Source organism: Muntiacus reevesi, chromosome 13 (assembly GCF_963930625.1).
Source record: "Muntiacus reevesi chromosome 13, mMunRee1.1, whole genome shotgun sequence".
NCBI lineage: Eukaryota > Metazoa > Chordata > Mammalia > Artiodactyla > Cervidae > Muntiacus > Muntiacus reevesi.
In genome coordinates, this window is record NC_089261.1 from 6401086 (window position 1) to 6418400 (window position 17315).

The 17315-nt window shown below is 44.3% G+C and overlaps 1 protein-coding gene across 2 annotated transcripts in view; it reads left to right on the forward strand.

Moving 5' to 3' along the window:
- The window catches only part of PITPNB (phosphatidylinositol transfer protein beta), a 58173-nt gene that overhangs the window by 36319 nt on the left and 4539 nt on the right, over window positions 1-17315 (forward strand). For both annotated transcript variants that reach the window (XM_065904251.1, XM_065904250.1), the window contains exons 8-10: window positions 1006-1083; window positions 13455-13565; window positions 15218-15340. In XM_065904251.1, coding sequence (XP_065760323.1) covers window positions 1006-1083; window positions 13455-13565; window positions 15218-15340 — 312 coding nt within the window. The remainder of the gene's footprint in view (window positions 1-1005; window positions 1084-13454; window positions 13566-15217; window positions 15341-17315) is intronic.

Sequence of the window (17315 nt, forward strand, 5' to 3'; positions counted from 1 at the left end):
CGCCTTCAGTGCCTCTCTAAAACAATGATATGTTTTCATATTGACTTGTCTGGGCATTCTTCTCCAAGTATGTGGTCCTCCACAAATGCTGCGAAGGACCCCTGCCCAAGAAGAAGGGGGCTGTCCTGTTGTAATGTTTTCATCTGACCTCTGTTCACTGTTAGTATTATAGCTGACTTCATTTTTTAAACCTGCACGTTAGCTCTTCAAAGAGAGTTTTTAATTTCTGTATGTGGATTATGTGTATGTACGTGTGAAATGACACAAGAGCTTTTGTAAAGCAGATACGATTAAAAGGATTTACTTCTCTTGTATTTTCCATTCTACCAGAAAGACTATATTAAGGGAAACAATTCACACAAACAGAAACCTTGCATAAAACCTAGATTTTAGGGCTGTGCCCTTGACATGCTGTGACTGAGTCCCATACGGAGTCGTGAAGCCCTCCCTCGCCTCACTCGGCCATCCGGGACTGACCTGAGCGTGGTCCCGGCGACTCTCCACAGACAGGCTCCGCCTCAGACCCGCCTGGCAGCGCTCAGGGTGCACGGAAGCCACGGTTCTGATCTGTGTTCCCAGTTGTGGTGGTTGCTCACCAGTGGGCGTTAGAGTCTCGTGGGCATTTCAAAACTGGTGTGGGTCTGCTTTATTTCTTGAGTGTGTTGACATGTGTATCAAAATGCTGAAACTGTTGAGAAGTGTTAAGAATTTTGTTCTTAGAGATATTAACAGCAATCCTGCAATTAGTTGTGGTGGACTTGTTGATCAACACTTGTATTACTTTTTATCATGTAGTTGTTTTGCCTTAAGGTAAAAGCTTAGAGCAAAGAGAACCAAACAGACAACTTAATGTCACATAGAAGCCCTTCCCTGCATTTATGCAAAGCACAGTGAGCCCAGTCGGTTTCTGTCCTGTCTTTAGTAGCTGCAAAGGGCTGTTCCAGCAAAGGTTAGAGAATTTTCTCTGGTTTTCTTCTCCGCCTCTGACTCTGTTTTGCTTTGCAGGACTACAAAGCTGATGAAGATCCAGCCTTATTCCAGTCCGTCAAGACCAAGAGAGGCCCTCTGGGACCCAACTGGAAGGTACTGGATGCTGACCTTTCTGACAGGCAGAGTCTTGGCAGCAGGACATTTGACAGGTCCTGAGTCTGGAAGAGCTGGCGACGTTTAAGTGAAAAATAGAAATGGCACAAAAACAGTTTTATTTGCGATAAGGACTCACAGCCAGTTGCAGTTGGCCAGCAAGCCTGTGCTGCATTAACAAACAGAACAGAGCCAGGCTGTCACTTTCGGCATAATGCTATTCTGATAACTCTTACAAGAGACAAGTGATTTAGTCTTTGGGGATTGTAATGTTCTCTTTTGAGACTTGAAGCAGTACAGAAGTCTGTGTTAAATGAAGGTTGATAGTTTTAAATTTAATCTTAGTAAAAACTGAACAAGTTCACCTTCCCCGGGCTCATGTTCCTTGCCTTTTAATAGTTATATTTTGAAAAGCAGGGCACCAGAGAGCAGTCTTGGTGGCAAGTGGTTGTTGTCTAATAAAGAACACGTCCTTATTTTCATTTGTGGAAGTAAGGAAAGCAGTGTCCAGGTAGTAATTTAAATCGCTATGGAAATAGAGTGGATTTTAAAGACATGCGCTAAACCAAATGACAACCCCTTAGAGAAGGCTTAGTGTGCTGATGGCAGGTTATTTCAGCTGATTGGACGGGAGAGGAGGTGCATAAAAATCTGAACATGCCCGAAGCAGATTCTCCACCAACAGGACTTTACTTGGTGACCAATCTGTTTATGCTGAAGCCAGTCACAGGTCATCCATAAATGAAGTCTGGGTGCTAGCTGTTGCTTGTAGATAGGGGGTTACTGTAACAGCCCCACAAGAACCCAGTGAGTGGCTCTCCATGGGTGTTGGACTGTTTGGGACTGTCTTGCACATCAATTAAAATGAAGAATGAGTCTGACTTTCTTTTCTAAGAAATGATTCATAATTATCTTATTTTCACATTTGTTCTCTGGGTAGAGTTTGGTTCAAGATTCTACCAGTTTAATGGCCATGACTAGAGACTTTTAATACCCAGATAGTGATATATATCACTTAGAAATTAAGGGACAAGTTCAGTATACGTGTTCTAAATTTACTCTAATGGATTTAAAAAAAAAAAAAAAACCAACACCCCTTTCAAGATTTCTCACTGTGAACTTTTGAACTCACCCTGAGTCAGAGGAGAAGCCTTTTCTCTGAGATTTAACACAGGCCTTGAGAGAGAGAACTGTGTTGGAGCGGATAGGTGGGCTGCTTTTGAGGCTGCTGGGTGTCCTCACAGGCTGTCTGGCCCCAATAATACCAGCTCCTCTTTTCAGGGAATAGTAGGGGGCCGTGGGCTTGAGACTTGGAGGTGAATTAAGTCTCACATTTTCTTCACATTTGTCAGTTTTTCAAGCATAAACTTGAAAAGGTGGTGCTATATAATGCGGTGGGCTATTTATGTTTGGGTGCCTATCTTTCCTGTAGGAACTCCTAGCCAGTTCTATAAAAGACAGCAAACGTAGCTTGACACTGTGATTTCTACCTGATTTCCAACCTTTGGGAACTTGGGATATGACATTTACTGCTTTTTTATTTATGACTTTTACCTCTTTAACTAACATTGCTTTGTCTTTTTATTATCCATTAATGGTTACTTAAAATTCTAAAACAGGTTTAGGTTTTAGAAATGTGAATTTTGCATTTTTTTCGGGTTGCAGTGTGAAGCCGCTCAGTGAAAGTGAAGCTGCTCTAGTCGTTGCAGTGTAGTGAATTCGTGTGTGTGTGTGTGTGTGTGTGTGTGTGTGTGTGTGTGTGTGTGGCGGGGGGGGTGGTGTTGAACAACAGCTGATTTCTCAGGGAGAATGTGGCTGATAGTGATACCATTCTCTCCATTTGCCTGTTGGTTGTTAAACTCGGGCCAGGTGATGGTAGGTGCAGCTACTCCATAAGTTGGGTTACTGTTTAACTGGATTTCAGTGACTTATTATGATCTCAGAAATAACTCAGGTAGTCAAGAATAACTAAGTAACCCATCGCTTACTGCTGAGATAGATAATGAAAAGTAAGGATTGACTAGCCAGTGATACAGCTGGAATCACAGGAACCTAGGGACTGACTTGCCCTTATCAACATCTCCTGCCCTGTTCAGCAGGCCCTACTTGCATGGCACCAAAGGGAGCCCCAGGGAAGGAGGACAGCTGAAGGTTTCTGTCCTTCTGAAATACGGGAACAGGGAAGAAGGGCATGGTGCTCGGGGCAAAGGGGAGGGAGCAACCCCATCGTGGACCCACTCCCCTGGGGCTGCATGGAGCGGTGCTCCGGACGAGTGCTGCCTCGCCTGGTGGTTCCCCTGTGCTCCAGAGGCACTGCATGCCCCTCCACAGACGCGCCTTTCCAGAACACATTCCAGAGTGCATCCCCGTGATCTCTCTGAAACTTCCCCTCACTCACCCCACCCACAGTGGTGTTTTCCTTCTGAATTATTGCCGTTTTTACTGCTTGTCTGCACCAGACTGGATGAGGGAAAAGAACCTTTTTCTTGGTGCCAGGCGCTATATAAGGTCATATTTAATCTTCACAGTTTTCCTATGGGGTAAATACAACTCCTTCATTTTATAGATGAGAAACTTGGCCAGAGAAACGCGAATAATAGTCACAGGAGAAACGTCTGCCATTTCTGTCATGTCTGATTCAGTACTCCTCACAAAGATGTGTAAGGCATGAAGACATAGCAGATTTTCACTCCTCATCCAGAGACACTGGCTCCCCAATACGTACCTGTTTGCCCTCCTGTATCATGGCAGGGGTGCGGCTCTCTTGCTCATGGTATTTGCCAGAATTTGATACCTGTCTCAATACCAGTCATGTTTCCAGTGGCCTGGGAAGCTCTTAGGTGACAGTGGCAGTAGGGGAGACCCATTAAACCCATCATGGGTCTTACAAGCTGTGACTTAAATAACTTAACTCCAAAGCATGTTTCCACATCTCTAAGTGGGAAATGATACTGGTAACTGCCTCTGAAGGTTTGTGTGAGGACTAATGAGCGTTATATCCCCTGCAGAGAGGGGGTCTACAATAAATGGTAGCTTTTTCATTGTTGTCATGCTTTTGTCTCTGAAAATAAAAAGCCTCTGTCATCTCCTGGGCTTAGTGAGGTCGGTGAATATGCTCCCTTGCTTGGGACATAATTATTCCTTTTCTTTGCCTAGTGTCTGGGGTTCCCATGCTTTCGGTGTTGGGGATTGTCCATCACGTCCTGGTTCACCTGTCCTCACCCCTCATGGGTATGAGTGTTTAATGAGTGCTTGACCCAGGGTCAGCCTTAAAGCAGAGGCGGCACAGTTTTAGAGCCTTCGCTAGCAGGGGGTCATGGGGTGACCAGGGAATAATAGATTTTCATATATTCTGTATTTGTTAAGAGTATAGACTTCTTTAGTTTATGGGATGATGCATACATAGCTTTTTAATTTTTTTAAAATTACAAACCTAGAGGTTCAGACTTTAGTTGTATATATATTCATTTTCCCTCTAAAAAAGAATTTTTAAAATCTGAGCACATGAATTATATTTTGTTATTTAGGTCTCAACACTTGATTGAGTCTGCATGATAATAGAGTATTTTATAACCTGAGAAACATTTTTGCTTCAAGGCAAAACTGCGTTTCTCATGGATGTGTGTTGCTTCTGTGTAGCGTTATACATGTGTGTGTGTGTTTCCGGGTGGTGGTTACCAGTACCAGTGACTTACCCATTTACATGTGGATACCTGTAACTTTGCAGTTTCCCTTCTCTGATGGGCTGTGGAGTTGTTAGGTTAACCAGCTGAAACAACACCTTCGAAGACTGTAGTATGGTCTCATTTTTTTCTTCATTTAATCCAGATGCCTCATGAAGACATAAGTTGCTGTGTCCACACACACACGATAGTTAATAATTAGGCCTGTAAAGGTCTTTGTCACAGGCTTTGCTTGACGTGTCTTGAAAGACTTGGTATCTGAACACTGGGATACTAGGGGATCGAGTTGAGTAAGAAAGTTGATGCAGAAATTGTGGTGGGTTTTGTATCCCCTTCTTATATATCTTTATGTGAATATACTCTTTCTGATCATGAAGACACCTGCAGTTTGTCTCCTGCGGCAGGTACTTCTGGTCTACACAGAAGCTCCAGCAGCCGGGGCTTGACCTGGCCTAGCAGTCTGTCGTACTGTTCACCCGTGTGTGTGGTCACGCTTTAGGTTCATTTGGAACTTGCCATGGGGGCCGTTCTGGGTTCTCCAAGCTGGGGAGGACAGCCGTCGGTGGGCAGTGGGAATGCTGCTGCAGTTTCTGCTGTGCTGCCAAGACGCCTTGCTCCTGCTCCCCTCACATCTGTGAAAAGAAGGCAGATTTGGTTGCCGATGGCCTAACGTAAAGATAACACAAGGTTCTGTTGACCGGAGATGGGGAGAATGAAAAATAGGTGGATGAGGGAGAATTTAAAACCCCGCTGTGGAAGCGTCTTTGAGGTGGAGACTGGCAGGAAAGCAGCCCAGATGGCCCTCGAGAGGCTAATGAGCCCTGTCCCGCACCGAGCTGCCCGAGGAGGAGGACTGGGGGGTGCTCTCCTGTGTCCTCACCTGGACCCGGCTCTGAGCCCGGGAGGGATGTGAAGCCATTTAAAAACCTGCCCCCTCGCCTATCATCTCACATTGGAAGCCCCATGGGGGGTGGTATAAAGAGGCTTAATAATTAGTTTCTAGTTAGACCACATTATGGATTATGTTTGCAGACCCTAAAACATGGTTGGTTTGTTTGTTTTTTCTTTTTAAGTATTTAGTTTGGCAACTGGGTTTTTAATTCAGTGTAAAAAAATAGGCATTTCACCCTTAGTGTGTATTAATTACGCAACTCTTAGGAGGATACCAGAAGAGCTGTTCTGTCTCTTCCAGAAGCTGAGTTCCCAGGAGCGGTACATGATTAGTTCCAGCCTTACTTTGGGCCCTTGAATGCCTCTGTTCTTGGACAGAGCCAAAGAACTGGGTGTGGACGGATGGGGTGTCCCACTCGGATGCTAGGAGTGCGTTGACAAGATGGGCCTCTTGCGTCTTCCTGACACTGTCAGGGACAGAAACTTTTCTTCGTGGGTTTCACTGGAAGGGTGAACTTGTGATTTCACTTGTACTTGGTGTCACTCCTGGAGTAATTGGACGCAAGCATGAAGCACATGTCAGAGTAAAATGGGAGTGAGCTACAAAAATATTAAGTGTGGAGACATGGAAAGTGTGACCAATCGTTCTCTCCCAGGCAGTAAGCTTTGCTGTCTTTATCATTGTGAAACTTACGATATATAAGTTTAACCTGCGGTTAGTTTAATCTTTAGAACTTTAGCCCACGTTTACTTCCATTTGATAGCCTTTGCACAACCATACAGGAACCTCCTGACTCTGAAACCTCCCGAGTGTCGCAGCGACGCCCTGCTCCTGCCCGTCGGTGTGTCCCGTGTCAGGGACGCGGTGCAGAGGATCTCCCTCCCTCCCTTCCCCCGCCCACGTCGTCCCCACCGTCCAGACTCGCAGCCTGCAGGCCCTGCGTCCAGCGCACTTGACATGCGCAGTGCTGAGCACAGGGGTCTGTCTGCTCAGCGTAGACGCTTAGTAAGTATCCAGCGGATTCAGGCTAGCCATCCTAAGGAGACATCAGCGTTAGGCTCACCGTGTGCTTACAGAGAGTGTGATGTCCAGCGTTGGCCTGTCCACATGGCTGCCGAAATCGGAGCAGATTGAGAACGGCGGGAATGGTAGAATCGGGCTCTCCCTGAGATTCCGGCACACATGCTTGACACACGTAGTGTAGTCTTCTGTTGACGTTTACTGGTGGGCGCACTGGCCACAGCCCCAGCAGTGCGTTTACGTATAACTTTTCTTTACTGAAATCTGGGCTGGAAACTTAACCTTATGAAATCGGCAGCTGAAATTGAGCATTCAAATTGTCTAAAATTTGAAGGGGGGTGTGAGCCTCATAGAAACTGCTGTGTCCTTGCAAAATATTAACTGGTTAAATGTAGCGTATATCTGCTGTCTTTATCCCGACTCACTTTAAATAGGAAAGAGTGTATGTGCAGTTGACATGTGGGATGCAACTGTGAGAGCGCGTTTTTAGAAAATGACTTTGCAGAATGCCTTTGGGGTTTCCCCCACCCCCCTTTACATTTATGTGTGTTTGTCACAGATCCAAGAAACCAGTTCTTGTGGAGAGCATGGGCTGATTGCTCACCAGTCCGGTTAAACACGCTACGTTTTGTTTAATTACGTTGTGTGGCTTCAGTATACATTACTCTCCCTTAGGCCTTGTCCACATACCTCAGAGTAACCTAATATGTGTTGTTAAATTAAAAACATGATTTGAGTTTAGGGGTTTCGTTTATAGTTAGAAACGTGAAATGTAAGGAATTCAGTGGATACACAAACTATTTAAATACAGTTTTGGAAACATTTCACAACTAGCTAGTACTACAGCTGAAATTTAAATCATGTAGAGATGAGTGATTTGGGGTTCTGTTAGCCCATGACTTTATTTTTTATAGAACTTCTGATTCTTATATTTTCTTAACCCACCACCCTTTACCTTTTATTTTCAGTTGCTCTTTTCAATTTTCATGCCATAATCTGTATAAAACTTGTATTTTCATTAAATACAAGTTAAATAATTTTTATTTATTCCTATATTAAGTTAGGAAGTGTTAGGGTTGGGCTGGATTGGAATTAGCTGTGAATGATCCACCTTTAGATTGTGGCTTTGTTTGTTAGGGGATTTTTTTTTTCTTCAACTGGTGGAAGAGGAAAGAATCAGAAAACATTTGTATTGTTGAAGGCCAGAGAGCAGACTCTGCCCTGGGCCAGCATCACGTGAGTCTCCTGAAGGCTGGGCAGACCAGCGGAAACTCCTTCGGGTTCTCTAGGTTCTGGAACACTGCTCAGAATATGGGGTCGCAAATATTTTGTCCCATTTAGATTTTTCACATTTTCTAAAGGTTACATATTTTTTCATAAGAATACTTCTAGTAACTCTGAAGAGTTGGTAATATTTCACTCTACTTGTATACCTCATTTTTGCTTTAGAAGTTTAAGATGAGGAAAAGTTAAATATGGACTGGACTAAAGTTATATTAAAGATCTTAATTCAACTTTTAGCTTTGATTTATGAACCATCAAAAAGAAAAGAGGCAGAAAAACATGTATTGTTGTAATCAAAGATGAATGAAGATTTAAAATAGATTCCAGATACTAATAATTTAAGGCAAAGTAAATTATTGTCCTAAAATACTCAGCTGACAGCAAAAACTTTAATTTCAGAGTCTTATTTTTTTAAGTGTATTAGTTTTTTTTCCTGATTATAAAATGATACATATTTAGAGGTTTTGAAAAAGGTCAGTTGTAGCCTCACCATTTAATTATTGCTACTTGTTATATTCCCTGATTGACATAGTTTATTTTGTTATAGATGTTTATGCTATACACATAATAAATATACCTATTTATACTCACATTATGCTTTTTATTCCTTCATGTAATAGCCCATTGTTTGGAAGACCTGTGAGGTGTTTCACCAGCTCTTTCAGTGGGAATGGCATTTACTGAGTCCAAGGTTGTGCTGTTGTAAACAGATCTGCAGTGTTGTTATTTTCTTACCTGATGAGTTAGGGTACATTTCTGAAAGTAGAATTATCAGGCTGAAGTGTACATGGCATATATATAAGATATAAGCAGCTTTAAAACTTTTAAGTTACTTAGTGTCAGAAAGATTATGCCAAAAGAATTTTTTTTTTTTTTTTTTTTTACCACTTATGGTCAAGTTCATTATTTTCTGTCACCATTAAAGTAATAGAGACTTTTCTTAAGTTATTTTCTTTTTTTTGTCACTAGTTTTAAGACCATAGCACAGATGAAGAGGTGAATTGCATAAGTCATTTTTAGATTGGATGAGATCTCAAATACAACAGATGTTACTAATGTAATATAATATTAATGCAGTATTAATAATAACTGAAAATATATAACTTCTGTGTTCTCATCTTTCTCCAAGGCTCTTTAAGATTATGTTTCTATATGTCACCTCTGTGCCTACCCCTTGTGTATTGATATTGTGGAGAGTTAGGCCAAGAAATAAAGGCAGCAGGCTGTTTGTTCACTTATTTATCTTTTAATTGATTTCCATATTCTTCCCTGAACTTTTTAAATTAATTATAAGTTAGATAGAAAACCAAAAGCAGATTGACTATACATTTTACATCCACAGAAGATAGCTCAGAGAACTGGTTCCTTTTTGTCCCATCACTTACAGTTTCTAAACTAAATTCTGTAGACCAATAGATTTTGTCAATTACCAGTAGTCGTTTTAAATGATTTGAGCAGCCTGCCAAAGTCACTAGGAAGATGTGAGACACAAACTCGGGTGATTGTTGGAGTCACGTGTGTGTGCCCTGTTCTTGGAGGCCCGGCTTAGTGTAGGCATGTATGTATTAAATTTAGCTTGCTCCTTAATTAGAACTGTGCTCATCCTGCTGTCTTTATAAAATGGGGCGAGGGGGGGGGGTGGCATGGATTCTGAAGAGCTGGTGTTCTAGAAACACCCAGGATTCTCACCTACATAGGCTGCCCAATGATTTGGAGTTTGAGAATGAAGCTCTCAGTAGCCCATAATTAATAGGGACCTTGGAATGTTCCATTCCTGGAAGGTGTCTTAGGGCTAATCAGTGGGTATATCAGAGGTTCTCCACTGAGAGGACGTTTCAGCCAAAGTTGGTCGGCAGGGGGATATTTTGTTAAGCCTGGGCATATTATAGAATAAAATGCAAAACTATAGCAAGTTTTAAGACAAGGCATTGGACGTTAGGGACATGAGCCTAGCCCCTGCAGCCCTGGGCCAACCCCACCTGTCACACCCAGCTCACACCCCTGCTTTCAGTGGCACGTCAGTGGGGGATAAATAGGTCAAGTGGAGCCCAGCATTTGCTTCTACTGGCCTGGGGAGGGAAAGAACCCTGACTACATTACATAGGTTACTTTGCGACCCAAGCCCTTTACTCCTAGTCTAGCCCTGCTGTTTGGCAGGTGCTCCTCACTGTGTTAAATGCCTTATTCTGCATACACCCAGATGCGTCTCATGTGAGAGTTGTCACTGACCCTCATTGGATTAGAGCGCACCTCCACACTGGCTCATTGCTTACTGAAAAAACAATCTGTAAACGACCAGCCTTGTTACTGACGTTTCAACGAGGCTGGGCCCTGAGAAGCTCGCTATCCGCTGGGGAAGGCTGTGGACTGACTTGTAGACCCGAGAGCCCAGCTTAATCATGTGCAGGGCCTGCAGGTCAGAGATGGGAATCCAAGGCTGCAGCAGCCACAGTAGGAGGTGTCCCTTCTGGTAGAGATTGTTGGTTCCAAGGGTAGTGGTTTCATCATTGTTTTTATGCATAGTTACCTTCCTGTCTACCAGCCACTCATGTGCCCTGATAACACCCAGCACAGACTGGGTTGTAAATGATGCCCAATTAATACTTGCTGAATTAAATTTGTTTATAAATTAAGGGGGTCTGTGCATGTGTGCACACACATGTACCCATCCATGCTGAATTTTAACATTGTACTCTTTTATGGGAAGGAAATTGGAAAAATAGAGCTAGAAGCTAGTCAAGTCCCTCTGTTGACATAGAACGCACTTAGGAAAGAACAGTTTGCTGTACGTAACGTTTGTATTTAAGTGCTTGTGCTGCTGCCTCATTGATTTAATCCATGTACTTGGTCATTATTCAGAAGGTGAAATGTTATTACAGAAGACGTTTTCTGAGAAAAGATGATCAATCATGCAGGACTCTACAGAACTTTTGGGTCCTATTAATAATACAAAAGTAGAATTTTTTTCATGTATCATAGAATTCACTTGAAACTGGAACATTATTGAGGGTTTGCAGGGTGTGGTGGGGGGAGTGAAATGTGGCCTGGTTGCTATGATTGCATAAATGAGGAAAAATCTTGAGGCCTTAGAATAAGACCCAGAAATTCATCATTTAAAAAATGTATGTACCTGTGGCTGGCTGGAAATAATACTCGCTCACACACAGTGACGTTACTGCCGGTGGGGCGAGCGTGTGAGTGGGAGGTGACAGCACGTGGCAGCGGCACCAGCCAGGGCTGAGGCATCCCGAGCGCTGGGTGACACCGGGAACAGTGAGGGGGAAGGGAGCACCTTGTAAAAGGCACGTTACCTTTTCACGCCATACTTCAGTTTTTATAAAAAGGGCCCCCATAACTGTCTGCTCTTTTGAGAAACTTTCTTGAAAAGCTGTTTTGCATATTCAACTTACTCTTTGAGCTCTTTGTAAGAATAGAGAGAACTAGCACGTGCTCAGCTGAGTCCCACCAGCTAAGCACGGATCGTACATACCCTGCCTTATTTAGTCCTGACGACAGTCCTGAGACACGGCTCTGCTCTTGGAAGTACACCAGGATCGAGCCGGGAGTTTGCTGGGCAGTCCTCCCCTCTGCCACCTGGGACTCTGAGCCCGACCTGCTTTCCGGACTGGACCGCGGCCGCCTTTGCTTACTGCTGTGGGCCCCTCCCAGGCTCTCTGCTCTGGCAGGTGTTGGGGTCCTTTAATGGACCGGAACCTGGTGGTACGGAGTCAACAATAAGAAAGTAAAAGAGAGAAAGAGGCTGATATTCCCTGGTTTACCCATAGGACCAATAAAGCCCTTGACACAGGACTTGCATCGCTCACGAAGGCACCAGGCGCCCTTTCAAGGGGGTGAAGGCACAAAGACCTTCTCGAGAGGATCTTAGGAGCCCGAGCAGGAAAGTGAGCACCACGGGTCTCCACGCTCCAGAGAATCAGCCAGAAAAAGAAAGAGAGAGAAACAAAAAAAGACCCAGGGACCTAAGCTCTGATGGAGCAAAGGTGCTTTAATGATTTTTCTATGAGTATGTACAGGCTGTGGTACAAGAAACTTCTTTCGGGAATGATAGAGATCAGAAAACCAAACGTACAGCAACCGTTACCAAGGGAACAAGGGGTAATGTTAGTCACAAGGTCAGGAGACAATCCGTATCTCAAGAAAGGGGAGCAAGGCGAAGCAGTTTTGTCCTAAAGAGAATGTTTACGAAAGGAGACCAAGCCTGCCTCACACAGTGACCTCAGTCCCTGGGAGCAGCGTGCTGTTCCGCTTGAAGAGGGACAAAGGGCTCATGAGAGACCGCATGTAGGAATCCTCCCGTCAGACACTCCCTGACAGGCAGGCAGGCGGTGCGGTCCTCACTCACCACCTTGGGAGAACCGTGATGCACAGTGCGTCCGCGGTGAGGACGCAGGTGCGCGGCGAGCTCCTGGTCCACACCCTCCCCCAGGTAAGCACGCTCGTGTGTTGTGCCAGGACGGCCGCCTCCACTAAGTTTCACAGAGATCATCAGCAGTACTGCGGACTGCAACGCCCACCCCCCCAATTTTTATAATGAAAAATTTCAGAAGCAGTCAAGAAACCAAAAGCACAGAGCTGGAAATGCCTCCACCCAGATCTGACAGTTGTTAACACTTCGTCGTGTTTGTTTGTTCCCTCCTTTCTCTCCTCTCCACTCCAATTTTTTTTCTTTTCTTATTTCTGAAGCTAAAAATCCAGAGTTAAGTTTTCATACTCTGGACCTAGGGTAACGTGTTTTGAGGATCCAAATTCTAATTGCGTTTTTGTTCTCTTATGAAAGTAAATTGTAAGCATTGTGTTTTTCCGATCCAGACGGTCCCCCGCCCGCTCCCTTGCCTTCTTTCCTCCCATTATTGTCCCTCTCTTACCCTAACTCCTGACCACATTTAAACTATGAGGCATAATTATCTGTGGAAATTAAAAGTCCTACTATGTGGAATTTGCTTCCAAATACTTGGTAATGATAGATGATTTTTGCTGCTACATACCTTTTCATGCCCCCTCCTTGGTTGGAAAATACCTCAATTAATAGCAGTGCTCCCTCACTTGCCAGTGCTAGAAGACAAGACGACGACGAAGCTTCCTCACGGATTTTTTTACTGCGGCCCAATAAAATGGATGAGGCCCCAGCACATCCACGGTGGGAGTGCAGTAATGGCGTTATGAAAACCTCCACATGTTAAAGGCGTGTTGTTGACACGATGTGAACAGAATTTGGTACTTAATGTGAAATCCGACTAGTGTGATTTGAGGCAGAGCGCTGTGCCTGTTAAATTGTAGAACCAGGAAGTGGCCTGCTCTGTGAAGGAGGGTCAGCAGCAAGGGAATGCTGCTGCTTTTGCTAAAATGATTTCAGATTCCCAGGTACCCGAATTAAACACATAGGATGTGATTTTCTTCATAGATGTCTGTGATGTTGTCACACAGCAGTCAGCTTTAATCACGATGTCCCATTTCCGATTTTCCTCATCCAGAAGGAGCTGGCCAACAGCCCTGACTGCCCTCAGATGTGTGCCTACAAGCTGGTGACCATCAAATTCAAGTGGTGGGGCCTGCAGAGCAAAGTAGAAAACTTCATCCAGAAGGTAAAGCCTGTCCCGGAACACAGCGACTCAAGTGCAGGTTAGGTCGGAGGTGGCCGTCAGTGGGCTGTCTCTCCCACCACCTTTTCCTTCTCGTTTGGGTGAGATTCTTGTCCCAGCAGAATTCCTCTCTGCCCTCCTTTTTCTCCCTACAAACAGCAAAAACAGATGCCAGCGGAGGTGTTAAGGGGCTTTCTCTGGGGAAGAGCAAAGCTTTCGTCTTGTGCCGAGTGCTTTCCTGATGGTTTGCTCGGCTCTTCTGTGGGGAGCCCTTTGCGTGTCCCCAGGGGGACCTGGGTCCCGGCGCTGGCTGAGGGGAGAGGCAGGCCTTGCTGTTGAGGCTCCTCTGTCCCGGCTGGGCGGATAGCCGCCTGCGGGTCTCTCCGGTCGGTGCGCTCTATGAGCTCGCGCCTTCTGATGGGACGTCCTCCTCGGAGGTCCTCAGTGGGAACGGCTACACTGAACCTGCGGTGGTGACATGATCTGAGTGAGGACCCCGGTTCTCATTACCTGTTTTTTATGTCTTCTTCATTCAAGAGATAGTGACACAAGTGTTTTGATGGGAGAATTGCAGTTGCATAGATACTCATGATTGTAATTTTGTAAGGAATATGAAAGTTTCTTTGGTATTTAATTTTCCTGTAGGGCGAATAATTCATAGATGTCTGTGAATTGTCTCCATTGTCATTGTTAGAAGCCCTTGGAACTTCCCACAACTAGTTGTATCTGAGTTTCACCATAACGTCTACTTTTAAACTGTAACTGCCCTTTTTTTTTTTTTTTTTTTTAAAGGATCTTAAAGTGCTGGAAACTTATTTCCTAAGCCTGCTTGCAGTTGGCCACAGTAGGCACTCTGTAAATACTGGCTCTCTTTCTTCCTCTTGGATCAGAATAATAGGTTAACAATCCAGTTCTGATAAAGAAGTTACACATATAATTGATGAGGTCCCTTCTGTTCATGGAAAAAAAATTTAAAGTTGAAGATTGTCCAAAAGTACTAAAGTACTCACTGTTCACTGAACTTTCCTCTCTTCTTGGAAAGTGTAGTAAAACTTAAATAATTCAGCAATTAAAGCCATGAATTACATACATTAAAATCACTAATTATATATATGTGTATATACACACATACATATATAATTAGTAACTCTAGGGCAGGAAAATTAATGGAGAGTATGCAGTAATTCTTAATTTAATAAAACACCTTATTCTGAAGAACCTGACTCTTCTTTCAGGGCATGTTGTATTCTGCCTCACAGTATTTCTTTGAATTGCAGGGGGAAATGATAATGTATGGTTCTGTAGCAGAAGTCAAATTGACCTTAGGTCATTGACAGTAGAAAAATGTAAAAATAAGTTGGGTCCGGCAGGAGCTCATGTTGGCTCTGAACACATCCACCGGATTTTTTTCAGTTTCTGACAAATCATTTTGCCTTTGCAAGGAGAATTCTTTCACATTTCTCAGGGAGATTTCTCTTTTTATTTTGCTTTACAAAATGTTAATAGGATGGAATTAAGATTCTCACTAACTGAAATAGTGGTCTTTTCAAGCCAAGAATATGTAAATTCATGGGTTAACTGGGGCATATAAGTTAATATGTTTTTAATGTTAAGAGTTTTGCCATCTTGACAATACTTTTCTTTTGTTTTAAAAGCAAGAAAAAAGGATATTTACAAATTTTCATCGCCAGCTTTTTTGTTGGATTGACAAGTGGATTGATCTGACAATGGAAGACATTAGGAGAATGGAAGATGAAACTCAGAAAGAACTAGAAACAGTAAGACTTCCAATTCTGTAGAAATTCTCTAATTTCCCTTTTCTAAAACTGTGTCCATGCTTAATAAGTTTAGGCTTACAATTAGGAAAAGTGTTATTGAAAGCCATTTCTTAATCTCTGTATCCTTGTTAAACTCTGGTTTCTTAGACACTAATATCCTTCTATTCTGATTTCTCTTTTGTTGAGCATCTTTATGCAAGTAGACTACAACTTTGTTTATCTAAAATTTGTTACCCATAAAATGTCCAGTGGTTTTGTATTCTCTTTCACGTGTTGGTTCTCCGTGATGGTGCCTGGTTCACAGTCCTTTGAGGCATTCACTTAACTTAGGCCAAGTTGCCTCTGTCATCATATTATCACAATAGGTTATTAATGTTAGCACAGTAAGTCCTAGTTCCCTCTTCTGTAGCCAAGATAAAAAAGCTAGTGATATTGTCATTAATTCCAGAAGTGCCTCCTCCCACCCATACCAGTAATGACTCCTTATTTCTCACAAACTTGAGGCAGAAATTCAGGTGATCCTTGGGCTCGAGGTCTGCGGGCCTCGTCTCAGAAAGTCCAGCCCACCCCAGCTCCTCTCTGCACCTGTGAGCCAGCCCTGCAGCTTGCGAGCACCCCCTTTCTCCCAGAGCGGATGGTTCTGCCCCACCTACTCTTGCGTGTGTCTGGTTTTGCTTTTGCTCTGGGCTGTGCTTCTCAGTTGAAAGTAAGGCCCCACGGGGAAGACAAACGCGAGGAATGTCCAGTGGAGGCTCGTGGTTTCCATGCAGTCATCCAGAGTCCTGCCAGCAGTCCCAGTTTGGGAAGGCCCGCAGGCAGGAGGGGAGTATTTGACGAATGCTTGTGTGTGAGGCAGGAACTCCATTTAATCACAGGAGACTGGCAGCAAATCAGGTTCTTTGGCACAGAAGGAAATCTATTTGTCTGGCACATAGCATTGTAAAGAATCTGTGTTTAAAATTGCTTACTTTTGGTGATTACAGCAGATCTGCTTCTAATTAGCTTTATACAAACCTTCTGAGAGGACTAGCACATATTTTCTTTATAAGGCAATAAAGTGTTTTAACCTTATCTTATATGTAAAGTAAACTTTAAGCAGCCTCCAGCTTATGAATGGATTTTGTCCCAAAAGTTTTTTAGTTCAGTTTTTGAAATTTGGAACATGTTTCCCCCGTAGTGACATTATAAATCGGGGTTTGGTTTGCAGGCCAGCCAATAGAGGCCTCTCCAACCTCAGTTCCTGACACTTAACGGTGTGGCTCTGAGTTCTGGGTCTTGGGAGCCGGGTGATAGAATGGCTAGTACAGAAGACCGGCTCTTGCCTGTGCTTTGAGGCTGGCCCCAGGCAGGATGTTTAAACAGACAAGAGTATGTTATGGGTGCTTGCTCCCTTCCCTGCAGTGCCTCTGTTCCATATCTGTCGCACTGTTTCTCTCGAGTCAGACGCCCTTCTCTAAGCAGCGCCCCTCACCACCACACAGTCTTGGCCTACCCCCCCCCCCCCGCCGCCCGGGTCCACTCCTTCCCGATGCACCAGGCTCCAGAGAGCCGCCAGCTCTGCCTCCAGCCCCTCGGAGCCGCGGGTGTCAGCTGAACACTGAAAAGACCAGGATTACACCCTCATCCACAGTACAGCCTTGGCATTTCCAAAAAGTGATTTGCCAACACCAGTTAAAAAACTGAAAATGGACTTCCTTGTACTGGTTTGAACTCTCAGGAAGGACGCTTTCTTCTGGTTTTGATTTCTGAGGCCGCACTCGTAGCACGAGAAGAGTGGTGATGGCAGAAGGGTAGCGGGTGGAGCCCTCGGACATGCCGGCTGAGGCCGCCTCTCCCCCGGGGGGGTGCTCGCTTCCCGGTCAGCGTTTCAGTCTCAGACGCCGGAATGCAGCGCTGACAGAGGTGGTGACTGTCCCCCACCTGTAGCAGACCTGCAGGCCCGGCTGTGCCTCCATGCACACCTGTCACTCGAGAG